Source organism: Plectrocnemia conspersa, unplaced genomic scaffold (genome assembly GCF_051122295.1).
Source record: "Plectrocnemia conspersa isolate PC_06_02 unplaced genomic scaffold, ASM5112229v1 ptg000009l, whole genome shotgun sequence".
NCBI classification, from domain to species: domain Eukaryota; kingdom Metazoa; phylum Arthropoda; class Insecta; order Trichoptera; family Polycentropodidae; genus Plectrocnemia; species Plectrocnemia conspersa.
This window is the reverse complement of record NW_028277173.1, coordinates 3,684,766-3,710,933: the sequence shown is the minus strand read 5'-3', so window position 1 is coordinate 3,710,933 and position 26,168 is coordinate 3,684,766. Positions and strand designations below refer to the sequence as shown.

General features: G+C 29.5%; 3 protein-coding genes across 4 annotated transcripts; 2 read left to right on the top strand and 1 right to left on the bottom strand.

The window, feature by feature from the left end:
• Positions 1 to 7: 7 nt before the first annotated feature.
• PNKP (Polynucleotide kinase 3'-phosphatase) lies at positions 8 to 24,610 on the bottom strand. The gene is made up of 8 exons (XM_088193060.1): positions 24,601 to 24,610; positions 2,831 to 2,999; positions 2,329 to 2,759; positions 1,679 to 1,999; positions 1,370 to 1,609; positions 1,161 to 1,310; positions 301 to 506; positions 8 to 232 (listed from the first exon to the last, which is right to left on the bottom strand). Exons 2-8 carry the CDS (start codon positions 2,982 to 2,984, stop codon positions 109 to 111), a joined length of 1,626 nt encoding a protein of 541 aa, XP_088049186.1. The 5' UTR covers positions 2,985 to 2,999; positions 24,601 to 24,610; the 3' UTR covers positions 8 to 108.
• LOC148231594 (acetyl-coenzyme A transporter 1) lies at positions 3,853 to 19,159 on the top strand. Of its 2 annotated transcripts, none has more exons than XM_088193061.1 (9): positions 3,853 to 4,017; positions 4,381 to 4,617; positions 4,674 to 4,954; positions 10,027 to 10,181; positions 10,256 to 10,452; positions 14,408 to 14,527; positions 14,697 to 14,876; positions 14,947 to 15,186; positions 17,705 to 19,159. In XM_088193061.1, the coding sequence occupies exons 2-9, from the start codon at positions 4,408 to 4,410 to the stop codon at positions 17,867 to 17,869; spliced, it is 1,548 nt and encodes a 515-aa protein (XP_088049187.1). In that variant the 5' UTR covers positions 3,853 to 4,017; positions 4,381 to 4,407; the 3' UTR covers positions 17,870 to 19,159. The 2 variants fall into 2 exon arrangements, with proteins under 2 accessions (XP_088049187.1, XP_088049188.1); XM_088193062.1 differs by having other exon boundaries at positions 3,862 to 4,107.
• Positions 20,431 to 24,571, top strand: LOC148231593 (uncharacterized). Its single transcript, XM_088193065.1, has 2 exons — positions 20,431 to 20,506; positions 23,594 to 24,571. The coding sequence occupies exons 1-2, from the start codon at positions 20,465 to 20,467 to the stop codon at positions 24,458 to 24,460; spliced, it is 909 nt and encodes a 302-aa protein (XP_088049191.1). The 5' UTR covers positions 20,431 to 20,464; the 3' UTR covers positions 24,461 to 24,571.
• Positions 24,611 to 26,168: the final 1,558 nt, after the last annotated feature.

Sequence of the window (26,168 nt, the reverse complement as noted above, 5' to 3'; positions counted from 1 at the left end):
AATACAATTTTAAGAAATAGTAATTTTTATTTAAATATATTTATAAGGACAAAGTATTAAATATATCATTTATTCATTTCTCAATTTCAATTAAAAAATTATAATAATTTACTTTTCTAGAAGATGCAAAAAGTACAGTTTTTCCATCTCTTTATTTTGAAACTCTGGAGTGAATTTCACTTTTACCACTTCAGTGAAGCCTTCGGATAAATTTGGTTCAACAAGTTTACTCCTGGAATGCATAAAAACATGTGTTTCATAATTGTTTAAATATTAATACTTATAGATCATACAACTTACTTTAAAGTGTTAAATATCATATCGTTCACTATTGTGTGTGATTTATCAGTCAATTCTCGAAAAACGTTATTATGTTTACAGTGAGCGATCGATATGTCCAAGTAAATACAGCGGCACGGTATATTGTACTTTTTAGCTAAAGATATCCATCTGCTTCTGGATTCGACATCTAAATTGGTGCTGTCAGCTACGACACTATTTCCCAACTGAAAACACGAATTAAAATAGTAGGTTTGTAAGAAAAAAATACAAGTAACATTACTTTGACTATTTGCAGACTTTTTGATGGCTTTCATGCATCGCGCTCCTTTATGAGCGCATAATTGAACTGTAGATTAAAATTGAATAAACACTGCTGGTAATTCACGGGACAGGTAGTGACTATCTTTTACGACTTATGATGTTTAACAACGGGTTCGGTTGTATCTACCCTCAAAAACTAAAGCGTTTTGTGCTACCATCTATGAATCAATGTTTATACTTCCAGAAAAAAAAGATTTAAATGCATAATTATTTTTATTGCCACCGCTGACTTTTATGTGAGGAATAACAAAGAGCTCTTTGTTTAATTACTCTATTATTTAGCTTTTTTAATCATACGTTACTTTCTGTTTTGAACAAATTCCCAAAATTGTCCAGGTTTGAGAAAAAAATATTACAATTAATCTAGTCATGAGTCGGAAAATAAACTAAAGGACTTGAACCGATTGTAGTTGAACTTATGGTTCTAGAATTAAATGATTCAAACATTTGTAAAAATTTGAGCAAAGCATTTTTAAGACAATTATCTGTTACAAAGAAATCTTTATCCTACTCTATTTTATATTAAAATATAAAAAAAAAGATATATTAAAATATACCTTGATAGAATTCTCAGCTTGAGCGACACATTTCTGCCACGGTCCAATAACATCACGGCAAAACAACTTATATCGACCCTTAGATTTAATCTCTATTTTCTTCGATAAAGTCGATTTTCCACAGCCCGGAAAACCAGTCATGACCAAAATCTGAAAAATTATATTGAATGCATAATTTTTTAAAACGAAGCTTATCTCATAAACCGTACTTCTTTCTTCTGCTTTATAAGATCAGGATTCTGATAATTTCTGTCAATGGAACTCGGATCAAACGACGGCACACCATAAGGAATCTTTGCTGCGCCTTTAAAATGTACTTCCGGAGTGTAAAACGTTAATTTTAGATTTTCAGCAAAGAATCTATCGGCAAATGAGTGATCGCCTTTTCGGCCAGCTGCATCACCACAATAAAAGCTATCTTCGATGCTTACCTTTACTTTACAGTTTTTCTAAAAGAAACGTTCGTCAATCATTATAAATTGAGTTAAAATAATTTAACATTTAAACTATGAATAAACCTGTTCGCTTAAAGCATTCCACATGCCACTTAAAGGTTTTCGATAAGTCGTTTTCTTTCCAGTCGATATAAAGATTTGAGCTGACACTCCCAACCTTTTAAATATATTTTCTACTTTCTTCTTGAAGTCTTCGATCTTCATTTTTTTAGTACCGATCGTCGCTTGATTGGTGAAGACGACGATTTTGAATCCAGAATCCTTCAAGGCTTTCAATTTTGCTGGTATTTCGGGAAAAGCGATTTGCCAATCGCTGGTATCTTTGGGAAATTTATTACCGGATTTCGTCTTGATCAAAGTACCGTCCATATCATAAGCAGCAATCTATAACAACGATATAGTTAGCTTAAGAATAATCAATAAAATTAATAGGTTGTAACATATTGCAGAAGTTTCTGAAAATAAAAATAGTGTTAATATATTTGCATTGTTCAAATATAAAGTCGTAAAAAAATACTGTGTGATACAAATCAAATAAGAATATAAATCAGAAACCCGTCAATTTGACGCGATTTGTAAATCTAGTGTTAATGATGTAAATTTATTGGTGCAGATTTAAACTAAATTTTTCCCAGAAATATTTGGAGGCAGAAGAAAATCATTAATCAAAACATACGTAAAATTATGTTACAACCCAATAATCAGAATATTACCTTTGATCTCGGGCAAACGCCCTTCATCGTCAATATGTATAAAAGACCGTTGTCGATATTTTCGAATGTATCATTTTGAGCAATGTCATTATCGGAAGACTTTGTTGTATGATTATCTTTAAGCGGCTCACTCTCCAGTTTGATTTTAGACGATATGGGAAAACTACCATTTTGTACAACGTCACCATCAGATGCTTTTCTTTTGAGATTTGTTTTAGCTGGTTCAATTTCCGGTTCCTTTCGAGTTGACGCGGGAGGTGGATCAAATTTGACAACATAAACATATTTATCTAATATGATCTCTACGTAATCCCCATCTTTAACAATAATTTCTTCATCTTTCTTTAAAGTAAAGCCGTTCAGACCTGACGGGTTACTACCGATCCCTTTGACGGAAACCAAAGAATTTTTATAGTCAGCTGTGAGTGTCACTAAAATAAAAATTGATTAAACACCACGAATTTAGAAATGACGATTTAAAAGTTATTGTACAAGTACATACTTTGTTGGCGGGAACATACAGGGTCTTTTATACCAGTTGTGGGTGATCTTCCCAAAATCATAGCAGTTCCATGAACTAATTGTAAACGCTTTGTCAATTCGAAATCATTCATCGGCTTAACTAATTCTATCCAAATAGAGCGCAACATCTTCATCGATGAACAGCAAAGCTGTCACATTTACAAATATACCTTTCATAAATATTTGGTCATAACAATTTTTTTAATAAGCATAATCAAATAAAAAAATGAGAGTAAAAATACATATTTATATACGCGTTTATTGCTCAATAAACGCATGCGGTTTTTCCAATTTTAAAATTTTACAATTATTTAAACAAATTAAATAGGGCTGGCATATTTTTGCTAGCGCTTTTTTACAGTGATTTTTTTGATAAAATTTCATAATAATTACATAATGAATTAAATACAATACAATACAATACAAACGTGGTTTGTATTTTATTGTTTGTATGTACTTAAATTGAATGAGAAAAAAACTAAATGTATATTTAATAATTATAAAAATATGTTAGATGATATTATAAGACTAGTTAAAGATAACTATATTATAAAGATAGTTTTATTATAAAATATTTAGGAATTATTCAATTTTAAAGCAAAAATTACATTTTTAGGAACATTATAATTACATATTTGAAAGAATAGTAGAAAAATATGTATATTATCTAGGATGAGAAACATGTTTACGCTTGAATCGCTTACACTATTAAGCAGTGAATTTTATTCAATTTTTGCCCCTGAAGAAAGCGCCTCCTCCACTTTTGTCTAAATCTGCCACTGATTATAGTGCTCTAAAAGTTAAAACATTAGAATATGATTAATAAATGCTCTCACTCTTTAACAAAAACTGTCAATTAATAATTCGAATTATGTAAATAATACACATTTATAATTAATTATTAGATTTAATTACGATATATTTACTTATTAAATATAAAGCAAAATATTAAAAATCGTTAAAAGTAGTACGTGTCATGGCGTCAATTATTTTATTTACGGCCAAATGAAATGTCATTCTTGGTTGTCAATCGCATACGTTAATACCGTTGTTTTTTAATTGTGTTGTAAATGAAAATACTGGCTTTATACTAGATTTTCATTACTTAACAACGCATTTTAACGTATGTTATAATACAAATAAGTTTCAACTACAACTCAAAACTATGTAAGTCGATCGAGCATCATTTGTGTCAATGTTTATATGACGTGTACAATTTGACATTGAACAAGTCGGCAACTAACCACATATTTCAACGTAGGCATATCTATTGAAATGTCCACTGTTACTTAAAAATATCGATCAAATAGTAACTTTCGCAATTGAGACAATAATTTATATAGTTATTTGGTTATAGAGTGTTGTAATGGTAGTGAAAAATGTCTTACGCAATGAATTGTATCGAGTAATTAAATATTTAAATATTAAGTAGTTCACTAAATTAGTTTGATAATAGAAAAAAATTATATATTTTTTAAATATTTGCACAGGTGCTTTACGATTAACCCAATTTTATATTTTTAATTTCAGTGTAACAAAGAGCGCAACATAGGCAACATGAGTACTAATAGAAGGCAAAAGTCAAAATCGTCGGAGTTGTTAGAAACGGGAGAAGAAAAAGATGCAGAGGAAGCTAGCAATTTAAAGGGAGACAGGCTCAACATAGTCTTATTATTGTTTTTATATACTTTACAAGGTATTCCGTTGGGATTAGCGGCCGCTATACCAATGATGTTACAAAATAAAGGAATTAGCTACAAGGAACAAGTTAGTATTTCAATACTTAAATGTCACAAATAGATTTTATTTCATGTTTTTTTTAGGCGGAGTTTAGTTTTGTGAACTGGCCGTTCAGTTTAAAACTATTGTGGGCGCCCATCGTGGACGCTTTGTATTGGAGCAAAGTGGGTAGACGGAAAACTTGGCTTATACCGGCACAATACTTGATAGGAATTGTGATGCTGTTGATATCGGTGAAGATAGATTCTTGGTTGGGAGACGATCCGGCCATGGGTCCGTTGACAGCCGCATTTTTCATCTTGAACTTTTTGGCTGCCACTCAAGATATCGCTGTCGATGGCTGGGCTTTGACAATGCTTAAGAGGTATTAATATTAATGAAGGATTTTATAGTATTTTTAAATTTCTACTGTGTCTGAAAGCTTGGAATTAGTGATTATTATATAATTATAATCATCACATATTAGGTTTTCCTAGATTTTCTTAATCTCGCAGATGTATATTGTGACGAATAAATAAATATAATTGAACTAGGTCCTGCACAGTGACATATATTAACTATAAGCTGTAATCATAGTTTATAATTAACAAAATAGATGGCATTAATTTATAGACTGATTTCAGTCAGGTTTCATTACTAACTTTAATGTTTTGATCATGCTTACCCCACTGTAACGCATTGGGCTAACGCCTGATATGTTTCAGTGAATGATTTGCAAAAAATGAATAAATCTTAGTTTATTTTGAATTCGGCATTACTATCATATTCGTCATATTTATTACAACTTTTTAAAATTGTATAGGTTTGATAATAATATTTATAGTTGAAAATCTCTGTGTTTAGCTGTCACTCTTGTGTGAAGCTAAAATGTGATTGACAATACTCAAGTATTATATATGACAGTAAATGGTGAATTTATTAATATTTTATTTTTGTCATGTCTGATAATAACTAGTAAAATTATCTAATTTTAGATGTAAGTGTGATATAAAGAATATCCAACATATAAACTTTTTATTTTAAATATTTATAGAGCTATTCACATAATTAGATGACATGTACACTCTGTGTACATCACAGGAAAGAATAGGTTAAAATCAATAAATCTCATATTAAATTGAACCAAATTTCTCTGAATATAATAAAATAATTTTCATTATTATGTGCATCTTTAATATCATAATTGAGTCATTTTTCCGTAGCATTGATATTTATTTTGAAAGTGCTGTCTGAAAATATCATAACATTGCTGGTTTATGATTTCCCTTGTAAATCAGAATTTACTTCATTAGATTTTGATGTTAGGCCGATAAAAATTGTAGTATTAGAAGCCTCCCCTTGCTTAGAAAATAAGTCACATTATAAGACAACTTTTGAATTCTATCAAAAATAAATCCTTTGCTTAAACATCTTTTTTCATTGTGAATTGGCAAATTATTGTTATATGTCTCGGCTTAAATATTATTCTTTAAAGTGCTTTGCGTTTAATAGAATTAATAATTTTTATTGCAACTTCCATAACATCATATAAATTCAATTATTATGCAGTGATATGAAATATAATTTGAGAAATCAGTATTTTCCTACAAAATGCAATAAACATAATTTATTTTCGATGCCGTTCATTGCAGACATCTGGTAAATTTTCTGATAATATGAAATAATGTTTTAATAATGACAATTTAAATCTTCTCTCTTCGGTAAAGAACCGTTGCATTACATATTAAACACAAACACTTGTCATTATCAATTTATTGTAAATAAAAATGAATCTTTCCACTTGTTATATTGATTTGTTTTATTGAAACATTTATTTTTCAATCTCAATAAACCACTGATATTATATTTTTTTTATCAAATACTTAATTTTTTATTTGTTCACAATAGTATCATGGTAGAGTTGTGGCAATTTAAATTTTATAAATATACACATAACAAGACCATAAAACAATAGACGCTGACGTTTAAATGTAGTTTATCATTAGCAATTTCAAAGAAAGTGCTGTATTGTATCATAATAGTCGATGTCATAAAGTTGAAGCGGTCACTAATTAATTTTCTTTGACAATACAGCGACTTGACTTTTCTTTAACATATGTTTCATTGGTGGGGTAGGATTTTCGTCCTTGGTTGAATTATTTTAAAAATGATTCACGATCCACCAGTTTTAAACTGTCGCAAATAGTTCCGTGTTATCAACATAACACATATTTTTAAATGTCTCACTGCTGACTTTAATTATTTTTTGTCCCTGAAATGCTTCTTTAAATATGGTTTCGGAGTATGTATTGAAAAAAGTAAGAGAAAAAACATATTTCTGTCTGACACCTCTTTATATTGGAATGTTTTTTCCTTTCTTCCTCAATGCTGATTGATTCCAATACAGATTTTTAAGAAGTCTTACAACAAGCTTTCTTTAAGATAATCTTAAATAGGGTTCAAGAAAAAATCTATAAAGCAGATGTAAATAGATTTATGAACTTTATCACATCTCTGAAGTAGCATCTGCATGTAAAAGAGTGCTTCTCATGCCTTTCCTAAATCCAAATTGTTCACTGCTAATAACTTCTTCGTGTTGTGTGTGAATTTTTCTTTGTTTTATATTTAACAATTGTCAGCAAGTGACTCATTAAACTGAAGTCAAATAGTCAAATGTTGCACGTTCGAATTATTATTATTTTTGGTAAGGGAATAAGTGTCGATTGTAATGGGTCATGAAGTGGAGTATATTTTGTTTAGGAATTTCGTGATGACATTATAGTTTTCCTTGTTCAGATATTCAAAAACTTTGCTCAAACTTTAATTTGTAATTTATTTTCATTCGTTGCTTATTGAAGCTAATGGTTGTACTGTAAAACTCTGCCTATTAATGTACAACATCTCTAATGAAGCCAGAGTATGTATCCCGGGTGGCTTTTTATAAGCGAAACCGTTGTGGTCACTTCCCTAATGATAATAAATGATGCGAGACAATATGTTTTGTTCGATGCGTGTCTCGAAAATCACAACTAAATTAAATAAGTTATTTTTTTATTTAATTTATTATTTTAAAAGTATTTTTCATTACAGTAGTTAATGCTAATAGTTTTTAAAAGCCTGCATGGTCATTGTAAGTTTATCCGCTCTTCAGTGTTTTTTGTTTATTTGATCGTTTTCTACTGAAAATTAATAATAGTTTGAATAAATCAGGTTATCCCATTTTTTTTTTTATAAATTAAAGATAATTTCACTATTCCTTCAGTCGTATCAATGATGTTATTTGGTAATGGGATATTTTTTGTTTTGATATTTTCAACCCTAAATCAACAATGGAACTGGAGTTAAAATAATTTAAGTTAATACGACACTTGAGCAGTTAAAAACATATGTAATGCAATGGGCAGGGATGCCATTAAATTTAGAAAGTGTCAAATAAAGTTCTAAAATTTCGTTCCGGGAATTTTGACATTGAATATCTACGTAAAGATGGCTAGTTGTTGGAGGTTGTTAGTGAGGATATTAGGGCTGCCATCAAAGCAGGTCCGAGATTAACGATACATAAGCTACCACAAAGCGGCTCAGACTAATTTTAGGGTAAGGGTAATTTTACACTAAGACAGCACTCGCCCTTACGGGTCCAAAAAAATGATAGAAAATATCAATGGATTTTCTTAGGAACTCATTTCTCATCCACCGTATTCTTCAGACATTGCTCCAAACGACAATCAATCGTTTTTAGGTGGAAAAAAATATTTTACAAAAACGGATATAAAACACGATATTAAAAAATTTATTGCTTCCAAAAATACATTACAGATCAAAATAATTGTAGAAAAAATTGAAGAATGTATAATATAATTTAGTAAAAATATTACATGTTTTAATTTTTAACTTATTTAACCCGCACCTAAAAAATGTAGACTTATGGAACAACCTGATATATCGAAACTACGTTTATTGTAATATAATATCTACATATATTACGATGTTTTTGCCTTGGAGTCTAACTTATTGCAATTGATAAATACTGTATCGTTCTCTCTTGTGGGTTGCTTATCAGTCAATAAACAACAATGTATTTGTTTTACTGAACATTTAAAACGGCTGGTTAAATGGAGCAGAATGATACATTATATTCTTGGAGAATGTTGTCCATATGTTTTTTGGATTCAACGTCTAATTTTATTTTTAGCGTTAAAAACAAAAGTAATAGTCAATAAAATGTGAATTATTAATTATCATGTCAATATGAGACAGATGTCATTATTTTTAATTAACATCATATTTTCGAAAGAAAGTGTTATTGCAGCTCACAACCATAAGTTGATACCGGCTGTTTAAACAACATAATAATGTATAATATAGTTGAAGTTTCGACGAATATATAGTGGTTACTCTTCATGATCGGAAGCTTTATTAAGTTATTTTGTCTGTTTCTGATTTTTAAAAGTTGTCCGTTCCGGTTACTTTAGCTGTTATCACTTCAACACACTGTTATGAAGCTTTTTCCAGTGCTAAAGAATCTCTCTGATGAGCTGAAACCATTATCCATTATTTGACCTTTAGTAATGTTTTCCGTTTTTTCTGAATTATTCCATGTTCAGCACCTTAAAATGCTTAGTAACCAAAGCTTTTGGGTTCGACTTTTAGGTTACGCATGAAATTGTGCAACAATGCGGACTGAATTGTACACGCTTGTGTACAGGGTAATAAAATATAACCTAGCACACGGTGATGAAAAATATTGTCATACTAATAGTTATAGTAGAGCCAAAGTATATATAATAATATAAAAACAAGTCAAAATATTTTATTATGAAAAATAAAAAACGATAAAAACATCTTGCCTAAATAATCTTGCTTCAAATCCGTATTACGATGATAAACCAATGACATTTATTTATGCATTATTACCAAATTTTATTTTTTTATAGTTCACTACTACCATATAGTTTGAAATAAATAATTACTTCCATAATAATTATAGAAAGAAAACACAAAATCACGCTTCGAACAGGTGTACACAAGTGTGTACGGTGGGCGGTGATGGGTTAATATCAATGTTATACATAATAAAAAAATGTTCAAAAAAATATTATTTGCAATGAAGCAAATAACCCAATAAAATGTATTCGATTAATTTTTCAATGATACATTTTTAACTTCCGTCAATTCTCGCCAAAGTAGCAAAAGCCGATATATCGGAGAGGTATTTCATGGTGTAGTTCAATTTGAACCCAGGTTTGTGGTATTTAAAGTTTGTCTTATAAGGCTCTTATATTTCATAAGTTTAGTTTATATCTCTAAAAACGTAAGAAAATCACTAGAAACAAAAAAAGTTTTTATCACTAAAAACGATATGTAACTTTACAGAATATTCTGCTGCGAATTTATGTCTCTAAAGATACTTTTGCTGTTATATCATTTCTTTTTAATATAATCATTTATTTGTTTCAGGCGTAATGTAGGTCATGCTTCAACCTGCAACAGCGCAGGGCAAACTGCAGGGTATTTTTTAGGTTACGTAGTATTCATGGCTTTGGAATCGGCGGACTTTTGTAATTCTTATATAAGGAGTACTCCTTATCCCACAGGCATTGTCACATTCTCAGGTAAATGTTCGATTACATCCAATGACTATTATTTTTCTCTCAATTTCTCTCATTCAAAATGTTAATCTTTTCAGAGTTTTTATATATGTGGGGATGGACTTTCATCGTCACCACAACTCTAGTGGCTGTAGTGAAGCACGAGAACGATCCGGTGATCCGGGGACCTCCGGAATGGGGATGGCGCAAAGTAACCGCCGCTTACCGACAATTGTATAAAATAACGCGATTGCCGTCAGTTAGAACTTTGGCTCTTGTTTTATTAACAGCGAAGGTAAATATATAGTAGATTATGTCATTTTATTCGTAGGCTAATATAGCATCAAACCGTCATAAATATGTCACATTCACTTTAATTTGCACAAGTGTTAACATGACTAATCAATATTAGATGTAAACACTATAAATTAAAAAAAAGGAGTTTGTCTAAAACATGGTTTTATGTTTCATATGAATTGGAAATATTTTACAGCTTTCATATAGCTATTTTATTAGGTTGTGGGTGTTTTTAGTAGTGAAATATAAAACGCTGGATTTTTTTCAACTTCAATTTTATTAATCAAAATATGCTTCATTTATAGAAATGGTCTTATGCCGACGATTTAATAATGAATACATTTATTGTATATAAAAAAATCCATTTTTAAAGGTTCTGAAGTCATCAAAGGCCTTCAAAATATCACTCTGATTATTACATTTTGTGCTTTGAAGAAATAAGTCCAAATGTTTGTGATAATATGTACGTAAGAGAAAGGTCTAGGGAATATGGGGGATGATGCAAAGTTTAATTTTTATAACCGTAATTTATTAGTTCAAAAAAAGTACTGTAAAAAATTTACAAAGATGTGAAAAAAATGCCACTAAGTAAGAGTTGTTCGTAAGAGTATAGATGAGATGGTTAAGGATGTAGAAAGACAACTAATTGAAAGGTTGTTAGCAATAAAATACTCAATACAGATGGACGAATCAACTTTAAAAGACAGTGAGGCTGTATGAGGCTTATATAAAATTTATTGACAATGGTGAATTTAATGATATGTTGCTCTGTAAAATATAGAAAACCACAACTAATAAATTAAAAATATATTTAGATAAAACTCAAATACTAATAAAAAATATAACATTATGTGTTGTACATGGTGCTCCTGCTATGATGGGCAAGAAACGCAGTTGTTTAAAATTAATGAAGGATTACAACAATAAAGGATGACACGTTGCTTGTAACACAAAGATATTTTTGTTTTTAAAAAGCTTTCACCTGACCTAAATGAGATAATACATTATACATAACATATAATCTTATTTACGTAAACCATTTCAGAGAAGTGCGTCATTTTTTCTCTTCTGTATATAAATATTATTAATTTGTTTTAAGGTGTTTTATAAAAATGAATATATAAAAACATCTAAATTAGTAATAAAAAAAAAGTATTCGTAAAAATATTTTTGCTAACCTTTTCTTTATAAATAAATATCTTAACTACGTTAATAAATAGTACAAATAAACATTTAAAATTAACATGTTTATATAAGGGTAAATAACTGTAGTAAGGTACTTATTTAAATTCCAATTTTGGGTACAATTATCATATTTTCGATATTTTTGTCAACCTGGAATGCCTTTATATACTATTCTAAGAATGGAGGATGTAAAATCTGTTTTAAATTTTGACCGTAATGAATTTAGTAATTGAAAAATATTTAAGATGTAAACTCTTTAAGTTATGACGTATTGATTCTCACTTATATCCCGCCTACTGATAAGAAAGATAAGTTTTATGTAAATGTTTTGTGACGTTTTCGAAAAGTAAATTTAAAACGCGATGTTTTTATAAATACTGATGCCTAGCAGTTATCTGAAGGTCGAATCAACCTTAGCTAAAGTAATTAAAAATAGATGGACCTCAGGCATTTTTGTTTGTTTATCCAATACGTTTATAAAATATATAACAATCATTAAAAAATACTTGCTCCAAAAAGTTTATTAAAAAAATAAAACCACTTATTTTAAAAGAAAAAAATCCGAAATATAAAAAAATATCTATGAACATAAAGAATAACCATTCATAGAAAGTTACGGTCTCAATACAAAAATGAGTATAATATTAATATATAGAATATTCAACTATATATAAATATTTAATTATTTATATATATTTTCCCGCAGAGTGAATTTTTTTTATACATATTTAATATTTAGAATATTTTTATAAAATTACATTTATTGCGTCTGTGCGCTCGACTTGTCATAAGGTGACCAGACGTCCTTTGAAAAAAAATTCCGTGATGACCTTTTATTTTTAACTCCTTCGACAATTTGTCCTTCTCAATTCTCTGCAAACAAAAAATTTGAGCTCTGATTGTGAATTTTTTTAGCTTCCGCAGCATCTCTATAAATAAACAAAAATTCCCGAAATGACTTTTTTTATTTCTCGTGGCAATTTCTCCTAATTTATCTTTGAATAAAAATTTCCGAAATGACCTTATAAATTTTAGTGTCGTCGCTTAATATTTTTATAATCTAGCATCATTTTACACTAGCTCTCTAAATATTAGGCATAGCCATAAATATGTAATTAAATAGTAAAATAAATAATTAGTAGACATTTCAAAAAAAATGTTGTTTATACAATAAATGCATATTATTTCCATCCGAAAAGAAAGCTTGAGCAATTAAAATCAGGTGATTTTTGTGTTGAAGACGTCATTTGGAAGGAGACAGAAAATGCATATCATTTAATGAAATACTATGAATCTTGAACGGCCACTGACAGGCTAACTTTTGCTCCCTCCTGATAAAAACTGAAATGACGTTACAATGAAGATCAAATAGCCGCTGAAATTGAGGCTATTCCAGAGATATTAATTAAAAAAATAGATAAGACTGATTTCTTGTGATTGAGTGTCCAAAGATGCGTTAAACAAATCTGGAAGGTTTGGAAACATGGGGTATGGAAACGAAGTAGTAGAGCGATGTGCATACGAATGTTTACACAGGAAACAAATACGCGTTTTTTGCATCATATGGTAACTGGGAATAAAAAGTGGATATTGTATAATAAAAAATGCAGGTTGTAAAAACAGCAAGAACTCAATCATATTATATTTGGTCTTCATTTCTTTAAGTAAAATATTTATCATATAATCTATGCTTTTTTAAAGTCCTGAGCAGTGAAACAAAAAATCAAGTCCCAGGAATCGAGAATTTTGTTTGTTTATCTGTAACTCGTAGCGAAATAATATTTTTGATAGATATTTGTATGTACATGAATGCAATTTCAATTATATATATAACATCTTTTGTATAATTATGTTATAAATAATACATATTTTTGCTGGACGAAATAAGTTTTTATAATGGCCGAGGTATTTAGGGACAAATCTCATTTTTGTGGTAAATATTCATGCAGTTGAGAATACTCGGTTGCTTTCCGTTGATGTTGACTGAACTGTGAGCAATGATTTACATAAAAGATTCAGATTTAGAGTTCGTTCTCTGGTTCGTTGCAAAATCCTTAATTTGTTTCACAAAAATATTCTGTATATTAAATATTTGTTAGTTCAGTATTCTCTACATTATTTATTTTGATATCCGATTCAAAATTATCCAACTTAGAAAAAGACGTTCTAATAAATATTTTTTGGGGACAACTTCGAAAAAGTTTTTATTGTTAAAAATGTATTGAACCAATGAGCTGTCTTTTCTTTCTTTCTTCATTTTTTTATTTCAACGATGCAAATATTTCTACTGATAGTCATGTTGATTTCAATAAAAAATCAGAAAGTTTCGAGTCTCAAGTTAATTTTTAGAAGTCCTGGAACATGAGAAACACAAACGTCTGAAATTCTGGAATTTTTTGACTGTATTAAATTCAACATATCAATGTTTTTAATGCCATATTGAAAATTTAATGACTAATCTGATAATCTTAATTTGAACAATACATTGCAGATTAAAATAAATAAATTTAATTACATCTAATTACACAAATCGGATTTCGATGTAACTGATAACGCGTTGCTATCATAATAAATACTTATATAAAAGCGTGAAATAGAAGATTATACAATTTATTTTTTAAAAATAACTATATACTTATCATGATCAGCTTATCATATAATATCAAATTAATCTCGTAAATAACAATATTTTTTTCCTGTTGTATGTACCAAATGTGTCTAATTGTTTTTAAATATATGGTTGATGTTAATTTTTTTTTTTTTTATAGATTGGATTCAGTGCAAGTGATGCAGTGTCCGGATTGAAATTGATAGAAGCCGGCGTACCACGAGAGCAATTGGCGCTTTTGGCCGTTCCCTTAGTACCTATCCAAGTTATACTGCCATTGGTAATTATTTTCCTTATTTTATAAATCAAATAAATCTTTCATAAACAGTTTCATGACTAAAAATTATGACTACCTAATTTTTCAATGTAAATGTAAACAGAATATTTATTTATCAGTTTAGAAAAATAAGTGAGGCTTTTGCATATTATTCATATTGATTTTCTTTCAGATTTTAAGCAAACATTCCACGGGACCGGAGCCGTTGAACTCATGGCTTCGAGTGTACCCATTGCGCGTTGCGTTCGGTCTGATAGCTGCCGTCATAGTCTTTGTGACTCCTGTTATGCTGAACGCAGCTCCTTTGTCCATGTACCTTTTGATGTTACTGTTTCTGTATGCGTTTCACCAGGTGATTGCCGTTTTATTTATTTTATTCATCATTTACATTCTTAACTGAAGATTTTTTTATCGATTTATAGGTGTGCCTGTTCAGCATGTTCGTCTCTGTGATGGCATTTTTCGCTAGGGTGTCCGATCCTCTGATTGGAGGGACGTACATGACTTTGTTGAATACGTTATCGAACTTGGGAAGCAACTGGCCTAACACTTTGGCTCTCTGGGCGGTCGATCCGCTGTCGTATAAGAGTTGCGGTAATCTACCAGCGAATGCTACTGCATTGCTTTCGGACAATACGTGCATAACGCATCATGATAAAGAGGTTCACATTTTTTATCTATACCAGGGTTTTCCAAACTTTTTCAGCGACGGAACACATGGCAAATCCGAAAATTTTGGCAGAACACTTAGTTTATTTTGCTGTACCCAACTTCTAAGTACTAAAATCTTCGCCTTCTCTTGACGTCATAAACCTCAATTAAGCTTAACCGTCGCTCGCCTTTCATTATGAAGTAGAATATGTTCAATTTTTTTAATTCACTCCAAATTTTTGTGAAATATCTATTTAGGCTCCGCGGAACACCTATTTTGGATCCGCGGAACACCAGTGTTCCGCGGAACATAGTTTGGGAAACCATGATCTATACTATTATGCTACTTAGGTTTCATTAAATCGATAAACCATAATATGGTTTACAATTCTTGATTTTATCTATAGCCTATATAATATAACAGTGTGTGTCTCACCGGTCTCTGATCTGTTTGTAGCACTGGAACGGTGAGAAGCATAGAGTAAAGAAATAAATAGAAGCGGCGACGCGTACTAAAAAATCTAATAAGTTAGTCTCTCAGTCAGTTACCTCGTGTGCGCGCCTGCGCAGTCGGCGCATTCGATGAACTTCATAAAATATGGCTTCCTGTTCTGTATATTCATATAAAAATAATGTAAAACAGCAGAGGACTTGTAATTTATCATTTCACATGTTACATTCTGCAATTATTATTCTTTTGAGAATTAGTTATTAAAAGTGACGCGCGCAAAATACGTCATTCAAACTAGAGCTGCGCATTCCATACTTCGCATTTATGTTTATTATCAAATTAAATACAAATGATGAAAATAATTTCATTAATAAATATTTTTGTCACATATTAAGGTTAGTAATATACATGTTTTTTTTTAGATTTTCTTTAGACCCGAAATTGCAGAAAATATGGCTTGAAAATATTTTACGTCCTTCATTTCTAAAAAGCAACTGTTCGGACAATTTTAACCCAGATTGTTTTTTTTCTCTCATAAAAAGTTGAAATTAAACTCAGTCCCTTTACAAAACTAACCATCGCCTCTACTTCCGTCAACGTCAATTTCGAAAACGGTTTTTCACTAATAGCAAATTTGATTCTGATTCAAAAGAATTGTCAACTTTTCTAAAAAGAAAGAACAATTCAAAAGTAGCTAAGTATTCAGCCCGATTTTAAGTTTTTATTCTCCTAAAGCGTATCAATATGCTCGACAGACTTTAAATTGTAACCTGCTCACATAAGACTCATCGGTAAATGGTATCTGAATTTAAACGGAGATCCATGGTTTACGTTTGATGCATTTGAAGCATTAAAAATAAAAACTAAGTTATTGATAAAATCGCGACTAGAAAACTTACCGAGTGAGATGGAAAATGTTTTCATGGTTACAGGCATAGACGGCGATTGCTTAACAATAGAAAAAGAAGCACTAGTTTTTATGATTGTTTGCATAAACGGTAGCTGGAAATTACCGGTAGCATATATTTTATTAGATGGGATATCGGACACACAAAAGGCTAATTTATTACAATTATGTTTAAAACGGTTGTTCTTCTAACTTTTCTATGATTAAAAATTTGGGCTGTAATTTACAAAATAATGATCTCAAAATAATGAACTTCATCAATTACCGGAGGAAGAAAATTTGCACTTTGCCAACAAATTATCGTGAAAACACATTCACTTTCACAACCAAAAAATTAAAGTGAAATTAGCTACTCAACTTCTTAGTAATGGTGTAGCAGACGCGTTAGAATTACTGATAAGTAGCTAGACTCTGGACTGAAATCAATTAAAATATGTGAATCAGTGATATCTATTTAATTGATAAAAAAAAAACTATTATTACGGATAACAATCAACAGATGTACAATAGGTACAATCTAGCTTGATTTTTATTATTGCAATTAAAAAACACTAGGGTCCATATGAGATTCGAAACATGGTCTTTCAGGTATTAAGAACATTTTCTCTGGCTATCACATCTTTTGTTATGTGATTTGCCATAGACATAATTTAAAGTCATTCGATTACGACATGAAGCCACAGATTTTAGATGCCTTAACCCTTTGCTTGCCAAGTCTTTTGAGATTATTATATATGAATATCGATGTAATACCGTAATAAAATTCATATGATCAGAGAAATGTAAATAAAACTCCTGAAGCAAATACCCTAAGTACATTGAAAATGTTTTTTTAATGATTTGACAATTCTTGCCTAAGTAGCAAAAGCCGATAAATCGGATTTTGTCCATTAAAGGGTTAGGCAGATTTGAAGAATGCCGGAGATTGACGTTTCATAGTTTTAACAAAAACTATTCGGGCTATAAAATATTTGTTGTAGTAGCAATTATGTACAATTTGAATTTAATCTTATAAGTATGTCAATGTCTTATTGATTTTCATCTGCCGTCACTATGATAAATACTATAACATTTCAGTAGCTTATTGGTTATGTAGATTATTTTTTATTTTAATACTTTGACAATTGATTATTAAAAAGTCTTTATTTATTCTTGTTTTATTTTATTTCAGATGTGCGTGGCCGGCGGTGGTACTTGTGTGACATTCCTCGACGGATTTTATGTGGAATCCTTGTTATGTTTTCTGTTAGGACTATGCTGGTTGAAGTTCGGCCGACAGGCAGTCGTCCAGTTGCAAAGACTGCCACTCTCCAGTTGGCACATATCAAAGAGATGAAAACCGACCTTTAATAGCCAATCTGTATAAACCCGTTCATATGTTCGCAGACTTCGCAAAGTGTGTTAATTTTTTTGCAAACGTTTCACGGGCACAAAGTTTTTTTATTTATTGTTACATTTTTTTATAATGCTACATAACAAGAGTTGTTTTTTTTACTTTTACTCATAAATAATTTTTTATATGTGTTTTTTAGACGAGCAAATCAAGTAAAAGTGTTTTATTATTTTTGTGATATTATTTAACAATGAATAAAAATGATTTAACTGTGCAAACAGTGTGTTGTGATAATGCAAGAACAATATTAAATGCATTAAGAATACAGGGTGTCCGAATATTTTTGAGGTATATAAGCAAAAGTTTAACTATGAATATAATCTGCATCAATACTTTTAAACTGTCATTTTTATTAATAGGCGATAGATAATGATATTTTTGATATTAGACTGTGAGATCTATAAAAGATCTGTTTTTATATTATATGCATAGACAGTATAATGGATTATCATATATTTTTTACTCAGTTAAGAATATAAAACACTTACAATATTTTAATACGTATGAAATTAGATCATTAACCTTTGCTTTTATATCTGTTTTAGAAGTTACGTAGAACTATTTTTTATATTATATAATTAATTCAATTAAAGTTCATCTATAGACTTAATTATTAAGTAATGTTAGCAGTTATTCATATTTATTTTAAATATTATTTTTTATGTATTAGTACATATGAGTTTTAATTTTAGATTTATATTTAACTGTTGATTGTTCAATCAAGTTTTGGGAAATACGACATTTTTTCATGACATTTCAAAACTGCAAAACTCATTTGCACGTCAAATACATTTTTCTCTTACTAGTCATAAATATCGCCATAGAAAAGGATATTTTTAACTCAATAATAGACACCCTGTAATATAAAGAATAATGATCAAACCCTGTTGATTGAGTTTGTGATTTTTTAATTTAGGTGATGGTTGATTTTAAAAGTAACATGATTCGTTATTTTTTTATATAAAATTTTATTTATCGATGACTGTTGTGAGGCGTAAATATTTGTTCAAAGCAAACCATTTATTTGATGTTGTATTGAAATTTATTAGTACAAAATAAATTTTTAAAACGATTTTATGTATTTCTTGCCTTAGCAGAGCAGTAAATTAGTGGCTATCTGAATTTCGAGAATACACCATGTTTGTCATGTACTTTGTTCATTTTTATCTGTATTTTTAATTGCACCAGCAAGTTTTCGTGAGAATTTGGCGATAAAGAAATTAACAAGATAAACAGGCGTTTTCCTTATACGTTACCTTGAATAGAATGTTTTTCGCAACCTAAAAATGATTGTATCATAAATTTGATCAAAATCAAATTGTTATTCATTATACAGATACGATATAAAAATAAAGTATACGTCAATCTAGATAGAAAAATCAACTAAACATCTGGGGTTTTTTTTCGCCATATATTTAATGTGCTGATCAGAATATCTCTTCCCTATGTCTGCTATTAAATGATTTTGTAATCTATTATGTAAAATTAAATAAATTAATTAAACACTGTAACAAACGCTGTGCGATAAAAATTTAAAACACTGCTCTATTCTCCTGTAAATTAACAGTAGTAGGCTCAGGAATTTCAATTCATTAGCAACTACGACTTGTACATAGTTTGATTTATGCTACAATAGAATGGCTCGACTTCCTACCTGGGCTATCGTGAGTAACGTCCGCGGTCGGATAGATCGGCATGAGAAATATTCATAGTCTCTAGCATCATTAAGCAATTTAAGAAGAGGAATATGAACTAATAGAGACGTAACAGTTGCGCTCCGCATACATAAGAAAAAAAGACGTGTCTAAAAACAAAAACGTTAAATAAGCAATCATATTCCTGACAATAAAGCCTTACCATTTACTATACTCTATTTGCATTAACACAGTCAGTTCGAGAGCTATCCATATCATAATTATTCATAATTGAGAAAAAGATGGCAAGTTTGGGTTTACACCACTACTATTAGTTCTAAAGCACACAATACGGATATACGTTCAATATCTTATCATTACTCCGATTGATTGATAAATATAAAAAATATACTTATTTTTATATTTTTATAAGCCCAATGCGTTACAACGGGAAAAATCTGTACCAACTGAGTAAGTCAATCAGATATAATGAATACATACAAGTATTAACCACCAGACTGAAAGTTTGGTAATCGGTGACATCTATATTAATAATTATAAATCCTCAGAATTACTAGTCTGAAAATCTTTTATGTATTAGTTTGATCTGGTAATACAAATTTAACATGAAATACGAATTAAACTTTATAGAATAATTTATATTTGTACACTTTTCTGTTCTGGACGATAAAGGGTTATCTTTTTTATCAAGATAAATTCAATATTTCTCAGTAAAACGTTAGAAAACAAAAATTAAAATAGACCAAAATCTGAAAGTAAACACTGCGACTTAAATCATTTGCAAACAAGAAGAGCGTTTTTTTCTTATCGCTTCCTAATATATATAAAGGTTTTTTCTCTTATTTCTTCAGTACTTCTTATACGAAAACTCAATTGAACGAAAATGATTTTTAAATATTCAGTGTCGGTTTTGCTACTCTTATTTGTAAGTATTTAATATTTGCCATAAAATATATGTATGCAGTTTATAATAAACTAATTTATAGAGTAGTGAATATAGTAAATAACAAATATCAGCGTAGATCTCTCGAAAGTGAAATAATATCTAGTTTACCTTCAATGATTAATTACACTATCATTAATAATTTATTGTTGTGCTAGATGCAAATGTTATTTAAAACTATGTGGCACTCTTTAATAAATATGTTTTTTCTCATACACTCTAAAGCACGCATAGAGAAATGTATTAATAATCATACTTCTATTTATTGTTTTAAAAGGACTTTGCAAAATCTAAAACACTTTATCTAATTGTATTATATAATGCTATTTAGTTAATTAATAATAATAATAATAAATAAATAAATATAATAATAATATTATTCACATATTGTCTGATTTATAAAATACAACAATATCATTTTCACGCATCCTAATCTTTACAATAATATTTTCATCTGCTCTAGCAGTTCATAAGTTCATATTTTAAAAAATTATAAATAGCTAATATGCAACTTTAACTATATTTATACATAACTTTTAACTGTTAGTTTTGTTTTATTTTTACATTACTAGCTAAAAATTAAAATGCTTGAATTATATTTTTTGCTTTTGTGTATAATTTTTGATATTATTTTCACTGTTATTTGTGACTAAATTTCAAAATATATTTTTTATATAAAGATTGAATGATATGATTTATTACTATGCTTTATTATGTACTTTTAATTTTTTTTATTCATGGATATAATTTATAGTTCCGCACTCTCACATAAATAATAAAATATACTACTATTAAAAATAATACAGTTAGAATTCAAGACAATTAAAAGTAATTTAAATTATTGTTTTTATGTATTTTTAACTAAGATTTTAATCTAAAATTAACGCGGAAGCAACATAGAAAAAATATTTTAATATTAATTAGCAAAATTATATTTTATAAATTTTCTAAGTTTTTATATACATGTTTTTTTCTGAGCTTTATTCAATCAATTTCAAGACTATTGAAATAATTTTAGTAAGATAAGTGCTGATAAGTAGTGTTAATGTTTCTAAAGAGTTGTTGAATGTTACAAATGTTTTTGAAGAAGCAGTTACGAAAAAATAAGGATTAAGAAAAGTGTATTAGTGTTTAACTTCTTTCCTTCTAGGAGAAGTCGACAGTTTTTACTTCTTTTTGTGACTTTAACATAGGATGATTGTCTTTGTGTGACTTAATGGACCAATAAAACGCTTTCGATGGTTTTTATTCTTATAAAAAATATAATTTTAAAAAGACCAGTGCATTCAAGGTCGTGTCTGATAATCTCGAACGGATTTTAATTCAAAAGATATTTGAGAAACAAAATTCCTGCATTGATCGAAGTTGGTTTTATTGTCATTAAGGCTAAGTATATCTTTTCTAAGTATTTAGTATCTGAAAATACAGAAAATTCCTTTTTAATGTATGCAAACTTATTTTATGAATTCGGCACGATATTGTCTGCTTTTTTTTAATATTTGACTGAATTCTTCTTTCATTATCAATAACTATTTAGTCTGGGTATCATCTTCTATATCATCTAAATCATTTTAAAATTATTCATAATTTTCTTCATCAAATATTTTTTTTACAATTTCTTATCTAATAACTCTATCATTGCTTCATAAAAATTATAAATTAAACTCATTTGAGTTTGTGAAAGTTTCTCGAATCAAGCTAGATTTTTTTATTGCTCTAATCTATATATAACCGAACGCGGCATTTCTGAAATATATGAAGACCATATTTAAAGAACAATCATTGTCACAAAAATCATTTTTCACAGGAGAGCGTAAAAACTAATTTTCTTCTTTTATTACAATATATATTAAATATATATACTAAATAATAAAACATAATAAATTTATATTAGTAATAAAATAATACACACAAAAAAAGATAAAAAATCAAGTTCAACTTGATTTGTACTCATTGACTAGAAAGTTTTGTGTATGCACGTGGTGTGTTTGCTCTTGTGTTTTTGCGGTGTTTTTGTAATATAAGTTGCTCAATCTGTGTAAAAAAGGTCGCTTTAAATTATACATAGATATATAATCACATTTTTTTAAAAAGTAAATCCACTCTTGTGTCTATGATTGACTCGCATTTGAAAAAACGAGGAATATAATATGAGAAAAAATATTTTATTAATTATTAAAACATTTTTATTTTTTTGGGAAAAAGACATACTTAAATTATCATTCAAAGTTTAAACTTTACACTTTCATTATTTAGTCAGTTTATTGTAAAGAACTATCAATGCTTAGGACATTGGTAGTTCACTATACAAAATGTGTTTCCAAAAGTAGTGATATTTTTGTATTTTTGGCCAGCGCTATATATTTTAACAATAAAACAAATTTTGAACATTGGCACTTTCTTATATAAGGTCTTTAATTTCTTTAGGCGCGGTTTTCCTTACTTTTTAAATTTTTATCAATGATGATATACTTCCATACTTCTTGACTTATTGATGGGTATACATTAAATAAAATAATATCATACTTTTATTATCTTTTGAATTTAACTTAATTTCAATCTTAAAATATTTAATTTGTTAATTATGATTTTTAACCTTTCGAATTCCAGCGCCTTATTTGAGTATCGCGCGTGTAGGGTTGAGGATTATGAGCGTGGAATTAAATAAAGTGGACACTTTTCTGCACGAAACCGTTTTTATGCGTAATAATAATTTTTAAGTAGATGAGTAATCACAATTTCTTATAAAATCGGAGAGATTTGCGTCATTACACAATTTTTTTTGTTAATAATAAGTTATCACTTAATGCAAAACTCATATATTCTCAATACTTCCAAACAAACGTTTACGAAGCGCTTCCACAGATGATATTCATACTAGAAAATTATTGTACGGAAAAAAAGTCTTAGACAGGGTATCGGGTCTGGGTATCCGTATCCGAAAAACTTTAGTTGTAAGGCATTGGGCTAACGCTTGTCATATTACAATAAATATAAATGTTATTACTATTGTTTTATTAGATTAAAAAAATGTATATACATGTGTTTAATCATGTTAAAATATTTTAGGTGGCTGCCAATTGTGATGAAGACCCAATTACATACCTCATGGATTTTGAAGGCTTGGTTAGCAAAGTAGCAACATCCAACTGCACTAAGCAGGGATTGATGTGCGATGGTTGCTATAGTGTCTACTATTGCATTAAGATGCCGAACTCGATAGATTGGGTACAAACTAGCGTAGGCAAATGCGGAACCGATGAGACATGTGTCAAGGAAACCGGTCAATGCACGAAAGAAGACAACCCTAGCTGCGACAAAAGCGTTGAAGTCTACGAAGGCACTTGCAATGGAATAGGATTTTTCCCCGATCCATTTAAATGCAACAAGTATTACTTGTGTTCTCCGAAACCAGAAGTTGCACCAGGTGTAACGAAAAATGAGACAGATGGAGGGATTAATGCCGTTAAAAAAGCAGCAGATGACTCACCCTACATCCGAACTACGTTCGAGTGCTTAGCTGGTTTTGGTTACGATCCATTGACGACGACTTGCAGTGTCGTATTGGGTGCCAAGGGTTGCTCCATGCCAGTTCTTCCCTGCAAGATGATGGGACTCCACGCGTTGGAATCGAACCCGCGAATGTTCTACATTTGCATGCCCGCCGATTTGCCTGGTGGTGGGAGATACTATTCCCCTCAGTTTTACTACTGTGCTGCCAACTACAAATTCGTGAACGGAATGTGTGTAGATCCGACCCAACAACTTAATGTCGAAAACGGAAAATGCACAGCCAAAGGATCGTTTGCTTCTCCAGAATGCAACAAATTCATTGATTGCACTGCCATCGGGGCCAATCCGTTGACACGAAGCTGCGCATTCGGAAACAAATACAACAGCAAGACAAAAACATGCATTCCGATGACGTGCTCTTAACCACTCACTATTATAAATCATTACCAAGTAGAAACTAGTGATTCTTTACCAAAAATAAATACACATTTGTAGAATGCTCGATGGTGAATTATAAATAAATTGTTAGTTTAACGTATCGTTTTTTATTCAATATGATATACAGTAGACCCCCGGAGAACACGCTCCCTGCGAGCACTATCCGCCGAAAAAATCTGCGATTCACACCCGACAGCAAGTAATTTCCTTAGAAGAAAAAAAAATATTTTACATCAACTAAAACATGGAGATATTATTGTGTTGTAATTTTAAAAGAATTTAATCTACACAAGGCGAGGATTTGTACAATTCAACGAAACATAAAAAAACATCAGAGAAAGAGCTTACATCGAATCCTCTGAATCAATGAGATGAGTTGCACGCGTAAACTAGTAAAAGAGTAGCTAGCATAGATAATAGATTATTTAAATGGATTGAAGATTGAAACTGTAAGAGTATCAACTCATAAAACAAAAAGCCTTAAAAATATTTTTTCATTTCAAAAATATTTCCGATAAAATTGGCGAAAATTATAGAAGAGGGTAAGTATACAGTTGATCAGATGTTTCTTTTAAAAGCCGAATATTTTTTACATAAGTATGTGCCCTACGCTGTAGATTTTAAATATGTTTAGAGCAAAAAAAATATTTCAAATGTAAAACATGCTATTACTTACATATTGACCATTATCCAGACATTTCTGACAGAAATACAGCAGAAATCTGATGTCAAAAACCGAGCATAAGAGGGGCAAATTCCCGGGGCCCTTCTCTGGATAAAATAATAGCAAGAATATATTTATAAAAAAGTAAGAATTTTTTATACATATTATACAAGAAACAAAAGGAGCGGAAATTGCCTTCAAAAGCACCCACCTTCTAGGTAGTACTTTTACAATAAACATTATTATTTAAAGGGACAGAGTGTAGTTTTTTTAAACGGATCCGTTTATGTTAAAATTTCTTTACAAATTGTTGTTGACTTTATTGCTTTTTGAACGTGTACAAATATTAGACACGAGAGAAAATATTCAACGAACGTAAATTAGGAGCAGTAAATTTAAGTATTCGATCTAAAAATTCAGATCGAATACTTCAGGAAGAAGCAAAGAAATAACGAAAAATCAACAACAGCACCAGCTGAATTAAATAAATTTAATTTTTATATAAATTATATTAACGATAAATTGACAACTTTATTTAATGCAGCAAAATAAATAAATAATAAATTTAGTTTCATGTGATTATTCATAAAAGAAAACCTAGAAAAAATAGCTCGAATCTATAACGAAAATATTTAAAAAAATATGTTATTTCAGTAAAATCATATCAGAATATATTTTCACCAGTAGATATATAAATTATCTAGCAGGTGCTAGTAAAATTATAAGCAGTAATATATATTTATATATATATATATATATATATATATATATATATATATATATATATATATATATATATATATATATATATATATATATATAAATATATATTTACATACTTATCATTATTCATTTACATATTATGCCTGCACTACACTCTCTGGAAGTAGGCCGTGGTTGGCCAAGGACGGAGAATATAGTGATTTAATTCGGGGTTACTTCGGTCGAGTTCGGTTCTTCCCCCTCTAAAATCTCTAGAAAGTTATCCGAGGTAAAGTAGGGGTAATTTAAGTCGACTTGGCCAGCTCT